A 22771-nucleotide genomic window follows, 5' to 3' on the forward strand; every position below is an offset into this window, starting at 1 on the left:
CCTAACGTAGCCCCATTGTTGTCTATGGGGAAACACTTCTTACGTCTGCACCTAACACTCTAACATGTACCCCGAGTCTAAACACCCCTAACCTTACACTTATTAACCCCTAATCTGCCGCCCCCGCTATCGCTGACCCCTGCATATTATTATTAACCCCTAATCTGCCGCTCCGTAAACCGCCGCTACTTACATTATCCCTATGTACCCCTAATCTGCTGCCCCTAACACCGCCGACCCCTATATTATATTTATTAACCCCTAATCTGCCCCCCACAACGTCGCCTCCACCTGCCTACACTTATTAACCCCTAATCTGCCGAGCGCACCGCACCGCTATTATTATAAAGTTATTAACCCCTAATCCGCCTCACTAACCCTATAATAAATAGTATTAACCCCTAATCTGCCCTCCATAACATCGCCGACACCTAACTTCAAACATTAAGCCCTAATCTGCCGACTGGAGCTCACCGCTATTCTAATAAATGTATTAACCCCTAAAGCTAAATCTAACCCTAACACTAACACCCCCCTAAGTTAAATATAATTTAAATCTAACGAAATTAATTAACTCTTCTTAAATAAATTATTCCTATTTAAAGCTAAATACTTACCTGTAAAATAAATCCTAACCTAAGTTACAATTAAACCTAACACTACACTATCAATAAATTAATTAAATAAAATACCTATAATTATCTACAATTAAACCTAACACTACACTATCAATAAATAAATTAAATACAATTCCTACAAATAAATACAATGAAATAAACTAACTAAAGTACAAAAAATAAAAAAGAACTAAGTTACAAAAAATAAAAAAAATATTTACAAACATTAGAAAAATATTACAACAATTTTAAACTAATTACACCTACTCTAAGCCCCCTAATAAAATAACAAAGACCCCCAAAATAAAAAAATGCCCTACCCTATTCTAAATTACTAAAGTTCAAAGCTCTTTTACCTTACCAGCCCTGAACAGGGCCCTTTGCGGGGCATGCCCCAAGAAATTCAGCTCTTTTGCCTGTAAAAAAAAACATACAATACCCCCCCCAACATTACAACCCACCACCCACATACCCCTAATCTAACCCAAACCCCCTTAAATAAACCTAACACTAAGCCCCTGAAGATCTTCCTACCTTGAGTCGTCTTCACCCAGCCGAGCCAAATTCTTCATCCAAGCGGAGCAAGAAGAGGTCCTCCATCCGGTAGAAGTCTTCATCCAAGCGGGGCAAGAAGAGGTCCTCCATCCGGTAGAAATCTTCATCCAAGCGGGGCAGAAGAGGTCTTCCATCCGATTGAAGTCTTCATCCAAGTGGCATCTTCTATCGTCATCCATCCGGAGCGGAGCGGCAGCATCCTGAAGACCTCCGACGCGGAACATCCATCCTGGCCGACGACTGAACGACGAATGACGTTCCTTTAAATGACGTCATCCAAGATGGCGTCCCTCGAATTTCGATTGGCTGATAGGATTCTATCAGCCAATCGGAATTAAGGTAGGAAAATTCTGATTGGCTGATGGAGTCAGCCAATCAGAATCAAGTTCAATCCGATTGGCTGATCCAATCAGCCAATCAGATTGAACTTGATTCTGATTGGCTGATTCCATCAGCCAATCAGAATATTCCTACCTTAATTCCGATTGGCTGATAGAATCCTATCAGCCAATCGGAATTCGAGGGACGCCATCTTGGATGACGTCATTTAAAGGAACGTCATTCGTCGTTCAGTCGTCGGCCAGGATGGATGTTCCGCGTCGGAGGTCTTCAGGATGCTGCCGCTCCGCTCCGGATGGATGACAATAGAAGATGCCGCTTGGATGAAGACTTCAATCGGATGGAAGACCTCTTCTGCCCCGCTTGGATGAAGACTTCTACCGGATGGAGGACCTCTTCTTGCTCCGCTTGGATGAAGAATTTGGCTCGGCTGGGTGAAGACGACTCAAGGTAGGAAGATCTTCAGGGGCTTAGTGTTAGGTTTATTTAAGGGGGGTTTGGGTTAGATTAGGGGTATGTGGGTGGTGGGTTGTAATGTTGGGGGGGGGTATTGTATGTTTTTTTTTTTACAGGCAACAGAGCTGAATTTCTTGGGGCATGCCCCGCAAAGGGCCCTGTTCAGGGCTGGTAAGGTAAAAGAGCTTTGAACTTTAGTAATTTAGAATAGGGTAGGGCATTTTTTTATTTTGGGGGTCTTTGTTATTTTATTAGGGGGCTTAGAGTAGGTGTAATTAGTTTAAAATTGTTGCAATATTTTTCTAATGTTTGTAAATATTTTTTTATTTTTTGTAACTTAGTTCTTTTTTATTTTTTGTACTTTAGTTAGTTTATTTCATTGTATTTATTTGTAGGAATTGTATTTAATTTATTTATTAATAGTGTAGTGTTAGGTTTAATTGTAGGTAATTGTAGGTATTTTATTTAATTAATTTATTGATAGTGTAGTGTTAGGTTTAATTGTAATTTAGGTTAGGATTTATTTTACAGGTAAATTTGTAATTATTTTAACTATTTTAGCTATTAAATAGTTGTTAACTATTTGATAGCTATTGTACCTGGTTAAAATAAATACAAAGTTACCTGTAAAATAAATATTAATCCTAAAATAGCTATAATATAAATATAATTTATATTGTAGCTATATTAGGATTTATTTTACAGGTAAGTATTTAGCTTTAAATAGGAATAATTTATTTAAGAAGAGTTAATTAATTTCGTTAGATTAAAATTATATTTAATTTAGGGGGTTGTTAGTGTTAGGGTTAGACTTAGCTTTAGGGGTTAATACATTTATTAGAATAGCGGTGAGCTCCAGTCGGCAGATTAGGGGTTAATAATTGAAGTTAGGTGTCGGCGATGTTAGGGAGGGCAGATTAGGGGTTAATACTATTTATTATAGGGTTAGTGAGGCGGATTAGGGGTTAATAACTTTATTATAGTAGCGGTGCGGTCCGCTCGGCAGATTAGGGGTTAATAAGTGTAGGTAGGTGGAGGCGACGTTGAGGTGGGCAGATTAGGGGTTAATAAATATAATATAGGGGTCGGTGGTGTTAGGGGCAGCAGATTAGGGGTACATAAGTATAACGTAGGTGGCGGTCGGCAGATTAGGGGTTAATAAGTGTAGATAGCTGGCGGCGACGTTGTGGGGGGCAGATTAGGGGTTAATAAATAGAATATAGGGGTCGGCGGTGTTAGGGGCAGCGGATTAGGGGTACATAGGGATAACGTAGGTGGCGGCGGTGTGCGGTCGGCAGATTAGGGGTTAAAAAAATTTAATCGAGTGGCGGCGATGTGGGGGGACCTCGGTTTAGGGGTACATAGGTAGTTTATGGGTGTTAGTGTACTTTAGAGCACAGTAGTTAAGAGCTTTATGAACCTGCGTTAGCCCAGAAAGCTCTTAACTACTGACTTTTTTCTGCGGCTGGAGTTTTGTCGTTAGATTTCTAACGCTCACTTCAGCCACGACTCTAAATACCGGAGTTAGAAAGATCCCATTGAAAAGATAGGATACGCAATTAACGTAAGGGGATCTGCGGTATGGAAAAGTCGCGGCTGAAAAGTGAGCGTTAGACCCTTTTTTGAATTACTCCAAATACCGGCGGTAGCCTAAAACCAGCGTTAGGAGCCTCTAATGCTGGTTTTCACGGCTACCGCCAAACTCTAAATCTAGGCCATAGTTTACTATATACAGTATCACACTATATTTCACTTTTCTTTTTTCAAGTCAATACTCCACCTTCCGGGAATAACAATCTTAAAGGGACAGTCAACACCAGAATTTTTGTTGTTTAAAAAAGATAGATAATTCATTTTTTACCCATTCCCCAGTTTTATATAACCAACCCAGTTATAATAATACAAGTTTTACCTCTGTAATAACCATGTATCTAAGCCTCTTCAAACTGCCCCCTTATTTCAGTTCTTTTGACAGACTTGCATTTTAGCCAATCAGTGCTGACTCCTAGGTAACTTCACGTGCGTGAGCTCAATATTATCTATATGAAACACATGAACTAACGCCCGCTAGTGGTGAAAAACGGTCATATTTGAGGCGGCCTTCAAGGTCTTAGAAATTAGCATATGAACCTCCTAGATTTAGCTTTCAACTAAGAATAACAAGAGAACAAAGCAAAATTGGTGATAAAAGTAAATTGGAAAGTTGTTTAAAATTACATACACTATCTTAATCATGAAAGTTTATTTTGGACTTCACAGTCCCTTTAAAGAGACCGGTGGGAGCTGAGCCTGACAGCTTTGTTTTCAGGACTGAGCAGCACTTCAGTTTAAGATAGCTCAGGTTTATGTGAGTACTAATTTGGCACGAATATAATTCATATAATATTGTTAGGATATCACACTATATTATTTTTCTTTTTTTCCAGATTTTGATGATTGGATTATCACGATGAATTTGTTCACAATATTTCTTTTATATCACATTTATCACTTGTTATAGCACTTTAAATTTACATCCAATTAAAGTATATGGGCATTTCATTTTTTCATTCACCCTGTCATTCCATAGAAAAAAGATATAATCCCTCGTATTCTCACTTACAGAATTTGCTACTGTTATCGGGGCAAAAAATTTGGTAAATATCTATTTGTTATGTCTCATAGTTTTGTTGTTGCAGCACTTTTAACTTTACATACTATTAAAGTCTAGGGTCCTTCCATTTTCTTTTTCACACTTGCCATTCCATTGAAAGCAGCTATAATCCCTCATATTATCACATTAAAGTGACTGTAAATTTTGATGCTAAAGTGTCCGGTTTTTAAAACTTCGATTAAAAACAGGGGCACTTTAATTCATCAAAATTTACATTTCACTCCTGTTCTGAAAAAATACTTACCTTTTAAACTTCACAGCAGTGTGATCCATTATTGGATATTCAAAAAGAAATTGCACAAGTAATTAATAAAGCTTTATTAAATAAAGTTATCACTAAAGATCTAGCTACATTTCTTACTAAAAAAGACCCAATTACACCAGTCTTTTATACAATTCCCAAGATACACAAAAGTTTAATAGAACCCCCAGGGCGACCCATTGTGGCAAGCAAAGATTCGTTTTTTTCCAACATTGTCATTTTTTTAGATAGAAGAATACTCAATCACATAGCTGCAGTGCAGCTATCATTTCTTAAAGATACAGGAGACTTTTTTGGGGAAAATTAAAAATTTCAAAGTTGAAGAATTAGATATTCTTTTTTTCTTTAGATATAGTTAGTTTATATATGTCTATCCCCCATGAGGCAGGAGTTCAGATTGTTTTGGATCTTATGAAGAATGATGTTAAATTTTCTGCATCACAATGTGCCTTTGTGGAGGACATGTTGAATATTATACTTTATTTGAATGATTTTTTATTTCAAGACACTTTTTGCAGAAAAAAGGTACGGCAATGGGCTCCAATGTTGCCCCTTCATACGCCAATATTTTTGTCATCCAATTTGAAAATAGATTTGTTTATACTAATGGTGCATATTCTAGACCAGTGCTTTCCAAACTGTGTGTTGTGACACATTAGTGTGTCGGCAGCAGTGTGTAGGTGTGTCCCTGCTTCAGCACAATTTTTTTTTAATTTAAATTTTTTAGATTTTTTGGGGGGGTTTGTGACTTTCCGCCTGCCTTCTACGCATATCACATGATTGATACCTAGTGGGTCACAGATCATCTTAACCTATTGGCGCAGCATAGCGGGAACTAAAACTATTCCCATTGGCGGCTTTGATGGCACATTGGCTCCTGACTGCATGTGTAGTCTCCTCAATCGTCTCATGACTGCATGTGTAGTCAGTGAGTCGGATAGCTGCTTGATGATGAAATGCGAGTGTCTTTATCTTATATTCTACCATATACTGTATTTAGAAACCATCAACCTCATACATCCCATTAAACTAGTAAGAAGCTATTGGTGTTAAACATTTTTTTTAATTCTTGCACATACATACTATTACTTGTAAATACATTTTGTTATTATATAATTTATGTACGTGTCCGTATCTCTTAAAACAAGTTAGTTTAACCTCCTGTTTGCTAGTACAACTGAATTACTGTGTCGCAAAATGATGTACAGTAGGTCTAAAAAGTGTGTCACCAACATGAAAAGTTTGGAAAGCTCTGTTCTAGACACTGTAAAATTTGGCTACGGTATATAGATGATGTCTTTGGCGTATGGAGGGGCTCATTGGAGACATTGCATAATTTTGTGAAGGATCTTAACAGTAATATTGATAGTTTAAAGTTTACCCTCAACTTTTCACAAGAGAATGTGAGCTATCTAGATACCTTGGGTGGAAATGGGAATAAGCGCCTCCTGAGTACCAATAGCCTAGGAAGAAGTGCACCTAGCAGGCACCTAGGAAATGATCTAAATAGTGGAATAGCCCAGGCGCCAACCAAACGGAGGCTGGTACTAACACACACTGATGCTGATATCAAATATGAAATAAATGTAAAATTTATTACAAATAATACATAGAATATAACATATAAAACCAATACTTCATGGATCCATGATGACTAACAGTAAATAATTAATAAAAATAAAAATACATGTAAAAGCAGGAAGTGTGTTAAAAACAAGCAGTGTATTAAAATCCAAGCTGAGTATAAAAACAATATGTGGTGAACCTTATATGATCTAAAAACCTTCTGAAATACAGTGGGTGAGAAGACTAATGATGAGGGATCCGATTGAGAGAGATCATATAAGTCCTTGGTTAAAGTTCTGGTCGTGTTCCTGCCAAACTATGAGTGTCTTTTTGTGTGAAAAAAAAAAATCTGTGTTGAGCCAATCCTTAAAAACTCCAATGTGGCAATGAAAAATCCAATGTGGCAATGAAAAAATGAGGAAAAGATGAAATGAAAAAGGTGATTGTCACTAAAAAATAATGAGTTTCACTAAAAAATTGAAAGTGGATTAGGATGGTAAAAAAGTGTCCATTAATCAAAAAAATATATATCAAAAAAATATATATCAAAAAAATATAGTGCCTTTATCCAATTTGCAAAAAAGGTATGAAGGTGTCTGTTTCCAAATCAAAAGGGAAGTGGTGTTGGTGTGACTAAAGATAGTGGCTGTTGAATGTCCTTATATATTCACCATAAAACTTGATTGTAGTGCTTATCACAACAGTGTAAAAACATAAAGAGGTAACGGGGCTTGGATAAAATTACGATCTCCTCCTAAAAAACAGAAATACAAATAGTGTACATTGTACAACAGTTAAACAACAATAAAATAAGGCTTACCAGTGTCTACGCGTTTCGGCCCGTGATAGGCCTTTCTCAAGACTGATACATCTATCTAGATACACTGGTATACAAGCAAGAGGGATATATAACTACAGACCTCTACTGTAAGTCCACTGACCGTAACACGCTATTACACTATACTAGTTATCATCCAGATAGAGTATTTGCCTCTATTCCTAAAAGTCAGTTCTATAGAACTGTGAGAAATGTGCAAGATAAGAGCTTGCAAGAGATTAGGATCAAACAAATGACAAAGAAATTTAAAGACAGAGGTTATCCTCAAACTTTAATCTCTCATTGTGAAGAGATGGTTAAAACCGAATCAGCCACTACTCCCTGGAAAGATAAGGACAAACAGCATCAGGTTAAAAAATATAAAGATAAGAAACAACTTATCTTTACATCTGAATATAACCAATACAGTGATAGCATTTTAAACATCTTAAAGAAACATTGGTACTTATTAAGTAAGTCAAACCCCCATATAGAGGAATTTAGTAGACCTCCCATGAACTTTTATAAAAGAGTGAAGAACATCAGAGATATGGTAGTAAAAGCTGATGTTGGTACCAACAAAAGTAAAACTATTAACTATTTGACAACAGCTAATAAAGGCTCATATCCTTGCTTAAATGGTGTACAATGTAATTCAATGATCAAAGGCAAATATATTGCACAGATTAATGACAGAAAACAGAGAGAGATTAAAGGCTTTTATACTTGTGACACAGATTATGTTGTATACATTTTAAAATGCCCATGTGGGCGGGGCTATTTAGGAGAAACAATTAACCCTATAAAAGATAGAATTAGTGACCATAAATCATCTATTAGATGCAAGGATATGTCTCTTCCAGTCTCAACACATTTTTTATTAGCAGGTCATACAGTTAGCCAACTGAGATTCCAGGTGATAGGCCACATTCCCAAACAGAGAAGAGGGTAATAGAGAATTACTCCTCAAGAAAAGGGAAGTTTGGTGGATACAACACCTTAAAACACTATATCCAATAGGTTTAAACAAAGATTACGATCTTCATTTGTTTTTATAAATTTGTTTTATAACTGTATTATTGTAAGTATTTGTAATCTTATCTGCTATCAACATTGTAATAGATCATAAGAAAAACAGGATAGTTACAAGAAAAATGTGAAAAGAAGAATTCAATAACCTGTGTGAAACCTGACCGGTAGGGGGTAATGTTGTTACAAAACCAGGCATGAATACCCAAAGGGTTAATTAAAAGCAATTAAAGGTAATTTGCATACAGGTGGTATAAAGGGAGGTTGATAGCTATTGTCTGTAGCATGACTAAGGGTCCTACGTGACTCAAAACGTTGCTATTTTATTCCCATGTTGCTTTAAATAAAATTAGTATTTTTTTATAAAACAGTGCTGTCGCTATTTTTGAAATATTTGGATTTATATATTGAGAGGTTGGCAGGCCTCTCTGGTGTATGTGCACTATTTACTTTGAGAAAATATATGTCCTTACACTTGGAAGTGGTTTAAAAATTAAGGTGCTGGACTTACGTTGTCTGTTGGATATATATATATATATATATATATATATATATATATATATATATATATATATATATATATATATATATATATATATATATATATATATATATGTGTGTGTGTGTGTATATACAACAAATTCCCCACTTTTCAAAAGGAGGATCAGGATTTTATTTTTGCCTGGAACAACATACTTAGTGACTGCTCAAAGAAATTGATGATGTTAATTATAAAATTTAAAGAAACACAACTAGTTAACATTAGATCTGATGTAGTACATATTGAAGCTCAGTTAAATACATTAATTGAACATCCCAAGTACAATGATCTTGATAAACTCCTCAGTGAAACTATCTCTAAATTTAGATTAGAACTTGATAATTATAACCTAAGAAAATTTAACAGACATAATGAGGATTATATAAACAACAAGGTTTACACCTGGCAACATAGGGGTAGTCACAGAAATAAACAGAAAGTGCAAAAATAGATCTAGATCACGATATAGGTCATTTAACAAACTGGTCACTTTCTCTTATACAGAGAACACTGATGAGGAGTCTCTTAATCCATCAGCCAGAAGCGACTCTAGTGGCGATGATGACCCCGTAGTTAAACCTAAGGGCATAATATGAAATACTGGCAATATATCACAGAAAGGTAATAATAGTAATAAAAAATACAAGACCAGAGGCAGTCATCACCAGACTTCAGAGTCGCTCTGGCAAATCTGATATTTTAACTCTATCTATCTAGCGATTGAATTTCTCTCTGATGCTGAGGAGGATACCAGATTTGCCAGTGCAGCCACCCCCATACAAACTAACATCACACAAGAACAGGATTTTCAACAGGCCAGTTACGTAAGGGAAGGAGGAGGAAGCGTACACAGAGGATGAGTGCGCCCTCCAAGTAGGGCCAGAGCAAGGGGGTCTCACAACAAATATCAGATTTAAAGGTCATAAATGTATCTAACAGAATTTTAACACCATCTGAAATAGAGGTTCTAACATTGGGTCTTGGCTTTGTTCCTACCAAGAAATGTAACCAATTTGAAACAATAGTGGATGTGAACAGGCTGATTAGAGATCTTACACTTAGAAAGTATTTCTGTAAGGACATTTTTAGCCAAGCACCAGTGTTGGAACATCCATCTATTTCTAGTGATGATCCTTTATCTGGATCGTTTCCCAAAACTCGTAAAATTTGTGACCTTTTTAACTTTTCAGAAAGTTGTGATTATTTATCGCTATTAGATTTGAGCGACAATACGACATTGATGTTTCCCTACTTAAGATTAACCATGACAAGTTCAAACCTTGTTCAATTTTCTATCCTGTGAGAGAAAGAGGTCCCTTTCTCAAGGCCTTTCATCACAGGGTGGAGGAAGATCTCATCAAATTATCCAAAGAGCATAACAAAGGCCACTCAAACCTTAAACCTGAATTACGGCAGGCATTGTCCTGTTTAAAGACATATGATGATATTGTCATTATACAGGGGGATAAGGGTGGCTCTATTGTTGTGCTTAGTAAAGATCTCTATATCTCAGAAGCCTATCGGCAACTTAATGAAACAGATGTTTACACCAGACTATCAGGGAATCCCACAGAGAGGTTTAAGAACTCCCTATTGAATATCTTGGATGATGGCCTCCATGAAGGATTAATTGATTTAGACACCTATAACTATCTTCTGGTTTCTAACCCAGTTATTCCCATTTTCCATCACCTCCCCAAAGTACACAAGTCCTAGGAGGAGGTAAAAGGGAGACCCATAGAATCTATCCTCTTGGGTATAGTCCCTTATATTACCCCTTGTATACCAATTACCCTCCTACCTTCAAGATACTAAACATCTACTCTCTAATTTAGAATGGAGGGATGATTTTTCTTGGCTCACAATAGACGTTGTGGGCCTTTATTCAGCTACTCCTCATGACTTAGGAGTAGAGGCTGTAGATAAATTTCTCCTTAAACATAGTAATTATCATCCTTGCTTGAGAAATTATAACTGCAAGGTATTGGAATTTCTGCTTAAACATAATTTCTTTCAATTTGAGGGAGATTTCTTTCTCCAAAGCTGTGGGACCTCCATGGGCGCCAAATTTGCGCCAGCATACGCCAATATTTATATGGGCGTTTGGGAAAGGTCCCACGTCTTTGGAGAGGAAAACCCATTTAAAGGATTTATTCATATGTATAAACGTTACATAGATGACCTCCTTCTCATTTGGTCCGGTACTGAGGAGGAGGCCAATAACTTTGTCAAATTTCTTAATCATAACAGGTATGGTTTGGAGTTTACCCATAAATTTAAAAAAAGTCATATGCCCTATTTGGATGTCACTCTAATAGGCAATAGTGATACAACTAGAATTACTAGCACTCTCTACAGGAAGACAATCTCTTCCAATACCACTTTACATGCAACCAGTTGCCACCCTAGGCATGCAGGATTTGGAGTGGCTAAAGGCCGCTTTATACGAATAAAACATAATTGTACGGTTGAGTTTGACTTCCTAGTGGAGAGTGGAAAAATGAAACAGGCTCTCATCCAAAGGGGATATAAGACTAAAACTCTAAACCGGGCACTCTTAGAGGTCTCTCATCCAAAGGGGATATAAGACTAAAACTCTAAACCGGGCACTCTTAGAGGTCTCACGATTGGATAGGAATTCCCTTTTGGATGACTCCAAAAGTCATTTAAATAATAGATTTGATAATTCAAAACCCTTCTTTGCCACTACATTCAGTCCCCAATTTAATGACATCTGTAAGATTATTGCTAAGCATCTGCCTATAGTAACTGCAGAGGATAGCCTTAAGGACTACGCAGGGAATGGATGTAATTTCATCTCTCGGAGAGGTTGCACTATAGGCAACCTGGTGTCTCCCAGTGTCCTAAAAAAATCCAAGGTGACTCCGAGCAGCTGGTTAACAGTTAAGGGACATTTTAAGTGTCACTTTGCCAAGTGCATAGCTTGTTCTTATGTGAAAATTGGTTCACAATTTCAATCCAGGTACACCCAAAAGGTGTATAACCTTGATTGTTGTTCCACCTGTCGAACCCCCTTTGTGGTTTATTTAATTGAATGTACACACTGTTTGGCACAATACACAGGCTGTTCCACCCGAGAGGTTAGGGTGAGAATTAGGGAACACCTTAATGACATCAGTAATAAGAGAGAATGTTCTGACTTTTTATACACTGTCATGCACAAGATGTCTCAACATTTAGCTGGCAAGTGTTTGAACATGTACGTAGCAGTGCAAGAGGTGGTTATAGAGTCAATAGACTCCTTCATAGGGAGGCTTTGTAGATCTTTCTATTACAAACAAGAAGACCCAAGGGCTTCAATATAGATGGAGACATAATTAACATTTGGCATCACTAGGTTGAAATATGATTTTTTACAATTGATATTTTGTAATCAACTTTGAACCTTGATGATGTATATACATATATACATTTATGTTGACTGTGTTTCCTAAAATAAAATAATGATATCTCCCAATGGCAGCCTCAAATAAGACACGTATTTGGGTTCCCTTACTGGCTATTATTCTTTTTGTCCCCATACATGTGGCCCTGTTTCCTTTCCCTATATAAATTAGAACTAACTTTAGACTTATCCCTAGTTACACTATAGTGTCTCCTTTTGATTAAAATATTCGATTTTTGACTTTGGAAAAATTATTACTTTGTATATGTCATATAATCTTTATGTTCAAGGTCTGCTTACTTTGTACATAGAGGGTACATATGATACAATATTTTTTTTTTTTTTTTAAATATTCAGTATTTTGTTCTAATCAATATGTTTATTATATTCACTGGCATTACTATCTGATAGTCATCAATTAATATATATAAGACTTATAAAATTAATTATTATATTGCTTTACATAGGGCAATTATATGCTAATATGTGTAGAAGCCATTCTATAATATAACATTAGTACTTCTATGTACTGTCCCTTTAACTCAGTGGTGCCAATTTAGCATTTCCGGTACAACAACCAATCATTCTGGTTTAAATTGTATTTAAGTCGGTATCTACTAGTCTCTATTATGTCTATGAATAAGGCCTCACAGCCAAAATGCGTAAGGCAACTCACTACCTGCTGCATCTTACATTTTATTCTTTTGTATCCTATGCCACAATAAAGATTTTTTGGATTTTTACAATTACCTTGTGCTTTGAATGACTCGCTGGTTTCTTGTACTTCCTCAACCTTTAACTCCCTTCTACATCAGCTTGTACCCTGCCCATTATCAACCTCACTGCTCAGATTATTGCTGATTACTTAAAAAATAAAATTAACACCATTAGAAAAGATATATGCACTTCACATCCTTCAAACACAGCAATCTTACCCACCCCTTCTATTAACAAAACTCTATGCTACTTCCCTTCTGTAACAGAGGAATAATTATTTGTGCTCCTATCCTTGACTCATCTCACAACCTGCCCACTTGACAATATTCCTTCACGATTTCTTCCCTCTTTCTCTGCTTCACTAACCCCTACCCTATCTCATCTGTTTAACCAATCTCTCACCGCTGGCACATTTCCGGATACATTCAAGCATGCGTCAATCATACCAATCCTAAAAAAAAACCTTGCTTGACCCCTCCACGCCTTCTAACTATCGACCGGTCTCCTTACTTCCCTTTGCTTCAAAATTATTGGAATGACTGGTCTATAATCGGCTAACTCAATTTCTCACAATTAACTCCTTACTTGATACATTACAATCTGGTTTCCGCCCTAAACACTTAACAGAAACTGCTCTTGCTTAAGAAACAAATGACCTGTTATCAGCTAAAGCAAAAGGCCACTACTCCTTACTAATTTTTCTTGACCTATCCGCTGCTTTTGACACAGTCGACCATCCTCTCCTTCTAAAAATACTACATTCATTTGGCATCCGAGACACAGTCCTCTCCTGGTTTGCCTCATATCTCTCAAACCGCTCTTTTTCAGTTTCCTTTAACAACATATCTTGTGATCCTATGCCTCTCTCAATTGGAGTACCGCAAGGCTCTGTCTTGGGCCCCTTGCTTTTCTCTCTCTATACATCCTCCCTTGGAAAACTTATAGCCTCCTTTGGATTCCAGTACCACTTATATGCTGATGATATCCAAATCTATCTTTCATCCCGATGTCTCTCTCTCTTTACTCAACCAGATTTCCAACTGCCTCTCAGCAATTTACTCTTGAATGTCTTCACACTACCTCCAACTCAATCTGTCCAAAACTGAACTGCTTCTTATTCCCCCCTCTTCGAGGCATCCAACACCTGCTATTTCTCTGACAGTTGGAGACTCTATTCTCAACACCTCACCACAGGGCCGCTGTCTTGGAGTCACACTAGACTCAGAGCTCACATTCAACCCACATATACAAGCACTTACCAAATCCTACCGTTCACACCTACGCAACATTTCCAGAATTTGTCCCTTCCTTACTCAAAAAACTACAAAAATACTTATTCATTCCCTCATTTTGTCACCCATTGATTATTGCAATATACTCCTAAATAGCCTTCCAAAACACCGCCACTCCTCCCTCCAATCTATTATTAATGCTTCTGCTAGACTCATCCACCTAAGTCGCTGATCTGCATCAGCTGCTCCGCTCTGCCAGTCTCCACATTGGCTCCCCATACACTCCAGAATACAATTTAAAGTATTAACCCTAACTTACAAAGCACTAAACAGTCTAGCTCCCAACTATATTTCCTCTCTCATCGTGAAATATTCCCCATCCCGTCCTCTTCGATCAACCTCTGACCTACGTCTCTCCACTCCTGTTATCTCTACATCCCACTTCCGCCTCCAAGACTTTGCACGTGCTGCTCCTGTCCTCTAGAACTCTCTACCCTGCTCCATAAAACTGTCCCCAACCTTGTATAGCTTCAGATGCTCCTTGAAACCCCACCAATTCAGAGAGGTGTACCATCTAACCTCCATCCCTCATCCAAACCAAACTAATACATGAACTGCCTGACTCACTGCTGCAACTACAGCCGATGTAACAAGCTACCCCAACCTTATGTCTCTGCACCCTACACCTGTAAACTGTGAGCTCTCCGGAGCAGGGCCCTCTTCCTCTTGTACTAGATTTGTTTAGTTTTGTTATTTTTTGTATTTTATCAAATATCTTTGTCATTGTATACCCCTATCATTGTACCCAGCACTACGGAATTTGGCGGCGCTATACAAATATATGTCTGAATCATGATAGAAAGAATTTGGGTTTCATATCCCTTTAACTAGCAATGGGATGGTATGTAATCGGGGGAGGGGCAAAATGTATCCTCACCTGTGTGGCCAAAAATCCTAGCACCGGCCCTGTTGTCATTCCATAGAAAGCAGCTATAATCCAACATAATATCACTTTCAGCATATGCTACTATTCTTGGGGAACATATCTGGTAAATATCTATTTAATAGGTCTCATAGTTTTTATGCTATACCACTTTGAAGCTTATATCCTATTAAAGTCTATAGGCATTCCATTTTGTCATTCACCCTTATCATTCCATATAAAGCAGCTATAATTCCTTGTAATCTCACTTTCAGTATATGCTACTGTACTTGGGGAACATATCTGGTAAATATATATTTGATATGTCTCATAGTTTTGTTGCTATAACACTTTCAACTTTACATCCCATTAAAGGGACATTATACATTCATTTTTTCTTTGCATAAATGTTTTGTAGATGATCTATTTATATAGCCCATAAAGTTTTTTTTAAAATGTATAGTTTTGCTTATTTTTCAATAACATTGCTCTGATTTTCAGAGTCCTAACCAAGCCCCAAAGTTTTATGAGAATACCGTCAGCTACCTTCTCCAGCTTGCTCCTGTTTGTGTAAAGGGTCTTTTCATATGCAAAAGAAGGGGGGGGGGTGTCTTATTTCCCAATTGTAGTGGGTGTTACAGTAACCTTTTCAACAGAGCTAAACTGAGCTTCCAAGTAAGTTTTTAAACGGTTTTATACTGGATTTTTATCTTATTCTTTATAATAGTGTCTATTACATGCAGTTATATGAAAATGAGTGCATAGTATTATACTGTCCCTTTAAAATCTATGGGAATTCCATTTTGCCATTCACCTTTGTCATTCCATAGGAAGCAGATATAATCCCACCTAATCTCAATTTTAGATTATGCTACTGTACTTGGAGAACATATCTGGAAATATCTATTTGATATGTCTAATAGTATTGTTGCTATAGCACTTTTAACTTTATATCCCATTAAAGTCTGGGAATTCCATCTTGTCATTTACCTGTGTCCATACCTTTTAGATTCACTTGTTACAGCCTGGCCCATACTAACAAATCAGTAACACGATAGCTCTTGTGCGATTCTACCCTCAGAACAACTTGACCTTCACATCATGGCGTTCTAGCCCTCCACAATATGGCCGCCCTTTTCATACCTCTGCTTGTCACGCAATGTATACTGGTCCCACGGTGGGGGAAATGGTTACAATTACGCGTGCGTGGTGTGTCTGGAGCGCATAGTGAAACACAGAGAGAGAGGAGCCGGAGAAGGAGAGAGTGGTGACGGCCCGGACCAGCTGTGCTGCTCCCTCCTCTCTTATAACGCCTGTCCCCTCCCCACAGTTAATTTCAACATGACGGAGCCGCAGTCAGCACTTCTATTAAGGAGACAGCTCGCAGGTAACGTATCTAGGGATAGCCAGGAGAAGAAGTGACAGTGTAGACTGATCTGGGCAAGGGTCACGACAGCCCCCGTATATGTCGATCTATTAAAGTGTAAGAAAATGAACAGGGTTGGTTGTTGTTGGTGCTGCTTTACAGCGTCCCCATACCAAGATATGGTTCGTTATAAGGCGGCCTTTGCTATGCTCTGGGGCAAAACCCGAGGCACGTAAGCGGGGCAGATGTTTATGACATAGCACGGGAGAGGAGGGGTGTTGCTATAGAGAAGGGGGCAGCTGGTGATGGGGGAGGGGTAAGAGCCTTTCCTGAGGTTGAGGCAGCGTTATTCTTGCATAGGGCACATGAGATCTATAGCGAGTAATGGAGAAGGGGTATTGTGCTTGCCTGCGTTTCTGAGAGTTTGACAGTTTTGCCTGGGTCTTGTTTTATTTATTTTTATTACAGCCTGTTTCTTTACATCTACCCTAAACATGCTCTATAGCTCTTTGGCTGTCAATGAGGGCTGAAATGCAATGTCTTTCAGCCCTGTCTGCCAAGGGGTTAAAGTTGCGAATGTTTCAAGCTTACCTGTCACTTATTTTTTTTTTTCTTTTAAAAATAATTACTACAAATTGATTATTTTTGTTTTATTCTTTGTTGTCTCTAATAGGTAGTTTACTACTTATTTTTACATTTGGACATTCTTGTTTTACTTTTGCAATTTTATATTAGATGACGTGTAACCAAAAATAAAAATAACACTTGTACAAGATTAACTATGACTAATTAATTTGGACCCCCTCAATCTTAATTCTGTAGGAGACTTTTAGTTGACAACGCATGAGTGTCAGAACTCCCTGAACAAGAATTAACGAAGTAACATGACTCTGCTTTGAGTATGTCTAAAAGCATATTAACTAGCTCATATTCAGATGGTTTACCATCTGGTAGCTCCTCTCTGCCTGGTGTAGTCTTAGGGATGTTTAGTAATTTAGTGGAAGCTGGTCCAGAAATAACTCAGGCTAACTGGAATAAAACCAGTAGATAAAGGTGTTTAAGGGTCAGGGAAGTGAGGTACTGGGTGGTTGTCCTCCACCCCCTCCTTTCCTTGCTAAAAGCACCCCTTCCCTCCCCTTTGTGTTTTAGCTTGTGGCTGGTGTTGCTCAGTGCTCTGGCTATCTGTTTTATACAGCTCTGGTCATTTAATGTGTGTGGAGCTTCACACAGGGGCATCACAATGCAGTTAGCTTCATGTGCTGCCAGCTTTAAAGCAAGGGTGTTTAACAGAAAAGCCTTACAGCCCCGTGGAGGTACCTGGGATAATGTGGGGGACAATCTGTCCAGCTTCCATTGTAAATGCAGTTATTACACTTGTTTGGTTTAAATGCAGCTTTCACAATGTTTTCATTTGCTTTCAGTTTGGCTTTGAGTTGTAGCGATGTAAAAGTATATTTTATTGCTTTATTCCTTAGTGTAGTCTAAGTATAATAGTTTATTTGTAACTGGGGCTCCCAAACGGCAAGCAGGCATTATTGGGAATAGTGGCCTAATGCAAACACTCTTACATCCCGAATAATATTAGATTGAATAGGAACTATTTCTTCTTTAGTGTCAATTTGTGACTTTCTATATAAATGTCATTTTCAGAAGGTTCTTTCTAATCAGTCTGATTTAATTAACATGAAAGCTCATGTTTTGCCATTTAATTTTTTGTTAACCAATTTAAATATTGCGCAAATCCCTGTTATTTCCATTAATATACATAAAATCCCTTCTGTGACTTCTAGTGTCATCTACTTGCTATGGTAGCCTCATCACATCCTGTGGATTACTGCTTATTTGGGGGAGTAATGGTGTCTGAGGGCATTTTTTTATAAATCCGTGCCTAATGCTTTTGGTGTCTGGATTTCTTAACTGGATTGTTGTCATGCAATTTGCATAGAGAAATCTAACCTTGAGAAACACTTATGCTGTAGTCTGTTTTAAGAGATGGTTTTCATTTACACTTTAGAAGGAAGTTTTCATGCTTGTGTGTATGTATATATATATATATATATATATATATATATATATATATATATATATCATACATTTGTGTTTTTGTGTATAGACTGAAATGTTTAGTGTAATTGGTGGGAGTCATTTTACATAGCATGTGAATGGCTTGTATATTAACATTGAAGCCTGATTTTTCTAAAATATAGATATGTAATAGCTTATTGCGGTACATGTAGTTTGACAATTTGCATTTACACTCATGCCGAAACATACTATTTTGTTGTGAAACATGTCCCTGTCTAACAACAAAACTGTGGAGGTTGCAATTAAAGGGATATTAAACACTTATAATTGCTAGATAGAATGATGCAGTCAAAGAAAAGATTAGTCTGAGAATAACATGTAGATGTATTTTTTTTTTTTTAAAGTTTCATTAGTAGTTTTAAATATTGACAAAATAAGTGTAAATTTGTAGTATCTATAAAATAATGGGAGCTGCCATGTTGTAACTTAGGTTACCTTCTCTGCTGTGGCCAATTAGGGACAGTTATAAATAGGTCACTAGAGTGTGCAACCAATGGCTGTGGGGATTATAACAGTGTTCTGGACTTCCATTTCTAATAGGAACTACAAAGCTCACAATTTCAGAATGGAATAACATGAAAAGGGGCAAAACAAATAATGGAAGTATATTGCAGAGGTTTTTTTATATATACGATTAATAATTTTATATTGCCATCTCAAATTGTTTAATGTCCCTTTTTAAGAGTGGACTAGATATATATATATATATATATATATATATATATATATATATATATATATATATATATATATATATATATATATATATATATATATATATATATATATTTTTCCCTAACCATATAGCTGGTTATTTAGCCTTGAATATAGAATTTTAAGATATTTTTATGTTAGAATGAAGTCAAGACTTACTTTATTGAGAGGCCTCTTGCCAATGAGGAAAACTATTTATTTGTATTCGTGGAGAGCTAACAAAGATAAAAATCACACCATGGCAAAACCCTACTTATGCATCTCAAGCACCTCAACACCATCTGAGCGCCTCTTATCTGCTGCAGGCAAAATAGCTTGCAAAACGAGAGCCAGCCTCAGCCAGGAGCATGTAGACATGTTGCCATTTTTGCATTTCATTGCAAAGTTTCTGAAAGAATGAATAACAGTGACAGTATACCTCTTTCTAGTTCTACCTTTTTTCAAACAAACAGTTAATGATTTTGTTTTGCTTAAAGGGACACTGAACCCAAATTTTTCCTTTTGCAATTCAGAAAGAGCATGCAATTTTAAGCAACTTTCTAATTTACTCCTATTATCAATTTTTCTTTGTTCTCTTGCTATCATTATTTGAAAAAGAAGGCATCTAAGCTTTTTTTTGTTTTTACTACTCTGGACAGCACTTTTTTATTGGTGGATTAATTTATCCACCAATCAGCAAGGACAACCCAGGTTGTTCACAAAAATGGGCCGGCATCTAAACTTACATTCTTGCATTTCAAATAAAGATACCAAGAGAATGAAGAAAATTTGATAATAGGAGTAAATTTAGAAAGTTGCTTAAAATTTCATGCTCTATCTGAATCACGAAATAATTTTTTTTGTGTCCAGTGTCCCTTTAATTATAAAAATGTGTTCGGTTGCTTACAAATTGGACACAGTTGTCTTAATGTAACGTTTTAGTCTTAAAGGGACAGTATACAGCAATTTTAATTTAACTGCATGTAAAAGACACTACTATAAAGACAGATACTGATCTAAAAACCCAGTATAAAACCTTTTAAAAACTTACTTAGAAGCTCTCAATTTAGCACTGGTGATGAGATTAGTCTGAAACTCCCACTGAAAGGGGTTGAGAGCAGACCCTCCCCTGCATATGAAAAGACCCATTATACAAATGGAAGCAAGTGAAGTCTGTATACATCTAAAACTTTGGGGCTTGGTTAGGAGTCTGAAAATCAGCACAATGTTATTTAAATATATGCTAAACTATACATTTTTACAAAAACACCCCAAGATGTGCGATTATAAATGGATAATCTAAAACACATTTATGCAAAAAAAAAATCTAGTGTACAATTTCCATTTAAGTTTTATATTTGTAACACTCAGAATGTGGATTTTTAAAAAAATCTGATTAGTCAATTAATCGGAAAAAATAATTAATTTAATTCAGTGAGCTTCTTGAAACTTTTAGTATGGGTTGATTCTGTGTACATAGATTTGCAGGGGAGCAATGGCATTAAAGGGACAGTAAAGTGAAAATACTTCCATGAATCAGAGAGAATCCAATGTGTTCAGCTGGGCCCCAGAATACCAAAAGAATAAAGCAAATTTTATAATAGAAGTAAATCTGAAGTGTGAAAATTTTATGCTCTATCTGAAACTCAAAGGTTTTTTTTTCGTTTTTTTCTTTTATGATTTTGTCCCTTTTTAAGGTCTAATTTCTCAACACTTTGCAGACACAAATTGAAAACTAATTTATATTTCAGGATGTATAACCTTTATATTATAATGTATCCTAACCTTTTCCCACCGTTATGCCGTTGTCTTCCGTCACAACGGCGCTGGGCTTTAAATCTGTTATGACGGAATACAACGTCATAGCCAACGGCTGTCCTGAAGCCAACTGCGCTTGCAGGATTTGATCGCGGTCTGGAGGGCGTTCCTAGCGTCATAGGGACCCCCCCCCAGACCCGATCCCATAATTGAAATCTCGCGATCTTTTGCACAATCGCATGATTTCAGTTTGTTTACATTGGAACGTTGTTCCGATGTAGACTTTATGACCCAGTCACGAAAGGATTAAATAGAAACTGTTTAGATTGTTCATCGAAAATCATTTTATTTAAAATCTGGTTTTAAATAAAACTTTTCTTCTTAAACGGACAGTAAACACCAATTTCATATAATTGCATGTAATAGACACTAATATAAATAATAATATGCACATATACTGATTAAAAAATCCAGTATAAAACCATTTAAAAACTTACTTAGAAGCTCCCAGTTTAGCTCTGTTGAAAGGGTTGGCTGGAACACCCACTGAAAGTGGCTGTATAGCAAAAATAGCAGACACTACCCCACCCTCTTCCTCTGCATATGAAAAGACTCTTTACACAAACAGGAGCAAGCTGGAGGAGGTATAAATCAGTTTACTTCTAAAAGTTTGGGGCTTGGTTAGGAGTCTAAAAAATCAGAGCAATGTTATTTAAAAAGAAGCAAAACTATACATAAAAAAGCCTGTATGGGCTATATAAATGGATAATCTAGTGTATAATGTCCCTTTTTAATATAATTTTTTTTTTCCACCCTGATCTGAATAATGAAAGAAAAAAAAGTTTCATGTCCTTTTTTTTTTTTTTTAACCTTTTTACATGCAACAAATTATTTTAAACAAATTTAAATAGGAGATAGTGAGATTAAAAATAAATAAATAAAAATGCAAGCTAAATTGAGGAAGGTGTTTTAGGGGGCCACCTAGTGGAAAATGATCATCACAGTAGATTTGAGAGCAAAACATACTTGGGAGACAGGTGACTGCTTACATACACAACACCCAGACGAGCGGTGGAAGTACTTGGGACAAATTCTTAAGAGGCTTACTGTTTAAAGACATAATGGCTGTGTTTTTATGTTTTCACCCATGTATAATGGTTGATTGCTATATTTGTATGAAGTGGGAGCTGTTTTGAGATAAGGGGCATTTCTCAGAACAGCCACTCTACATTTAGCCACCAATCAGCAAGCGTTACCCATGTGTTGAACCAAAAATGGGCCGGCTCCTAAGCTTACATTCCTGCTTTTGCAAATAAAGATGCCAAGAGAACGAAGACCAATTGATAATAGGTATTGGAGTAAATAAGGACGTTGCTTAAAATTGCATGCTCTATCTGAATCATGAGAGAAAAAATTTGGGTTTCATATCCCTTTTTAAAGTCCCTTATTTTGATTTGCTTGCCCAGGATATATATATAACTATATATGTGTCACATCATATGTGTGTGTGTATATATAAAATAATTCTTTTTAACATTTCATTGGCAACTAAAAATCTGGTTTCCAATTATATTAAGCACTATATTTCAAACTATCTGTATACATAAAAAATGGTTTTTAAATGCATTTAATACTGTAATTTGTGCATACTTTTTTATTGCTTTGCAGTCCTGGGATAAATCATTTGAAAAGCCTAGTGTTTCTCTTGCCATCACTAATTAGACACAATTTTATTAATTTCTCCCTAAGCTGTAGAA

At 36.6% G+C, this 22771-nt stretch overlaps 1 protein-coding gene across 2 annotated transcripts in view; it reads left to right on the forward strand.

The window, feature by feature from the left end:
* The first annotated feature begins 16366 nt into the window (after positions 1-16366).
* UBE2G1 (ubiquitin conjugating enzyme E2 G1) overlaps positions 16367-22771 on the forward strand; it is a 218928-nt gene continuing 212523 nt past the window's right edge. The window contains exon 1 of one of the 2 annotated variants that reach the window (XM_053707499.1): positions 16367-16499. In XM_053707499.1, the coding sequence (XP_053563474.1) occupies positions 16454-16499 (46 nt within the window). In that variant the 5' untranslated portion in view covers positions 16367-16453. Of the gene's footprint in view, positions 16500-17703; positions 17792-22771 lie in introns of those variants that run through there. The other variant, XM_053707498.1, reaches the window with a different exon arrangement.

Source organism: Bombina bombina, chromosome 3, assembly GCF_027579735.1.
Source record: "Bombina bombina isolate aBomBom1 chromosome 3, aBomBom1.pri, whole genome shotgun sequence".
In the NCBI taxonomy this organism is placed as follows: domain Eukaryota; kingdom Metazoa; phylum Chordata; class Amphibia; order Anura; family Bombinatoridae; genus Bombina; species Bombina bombina.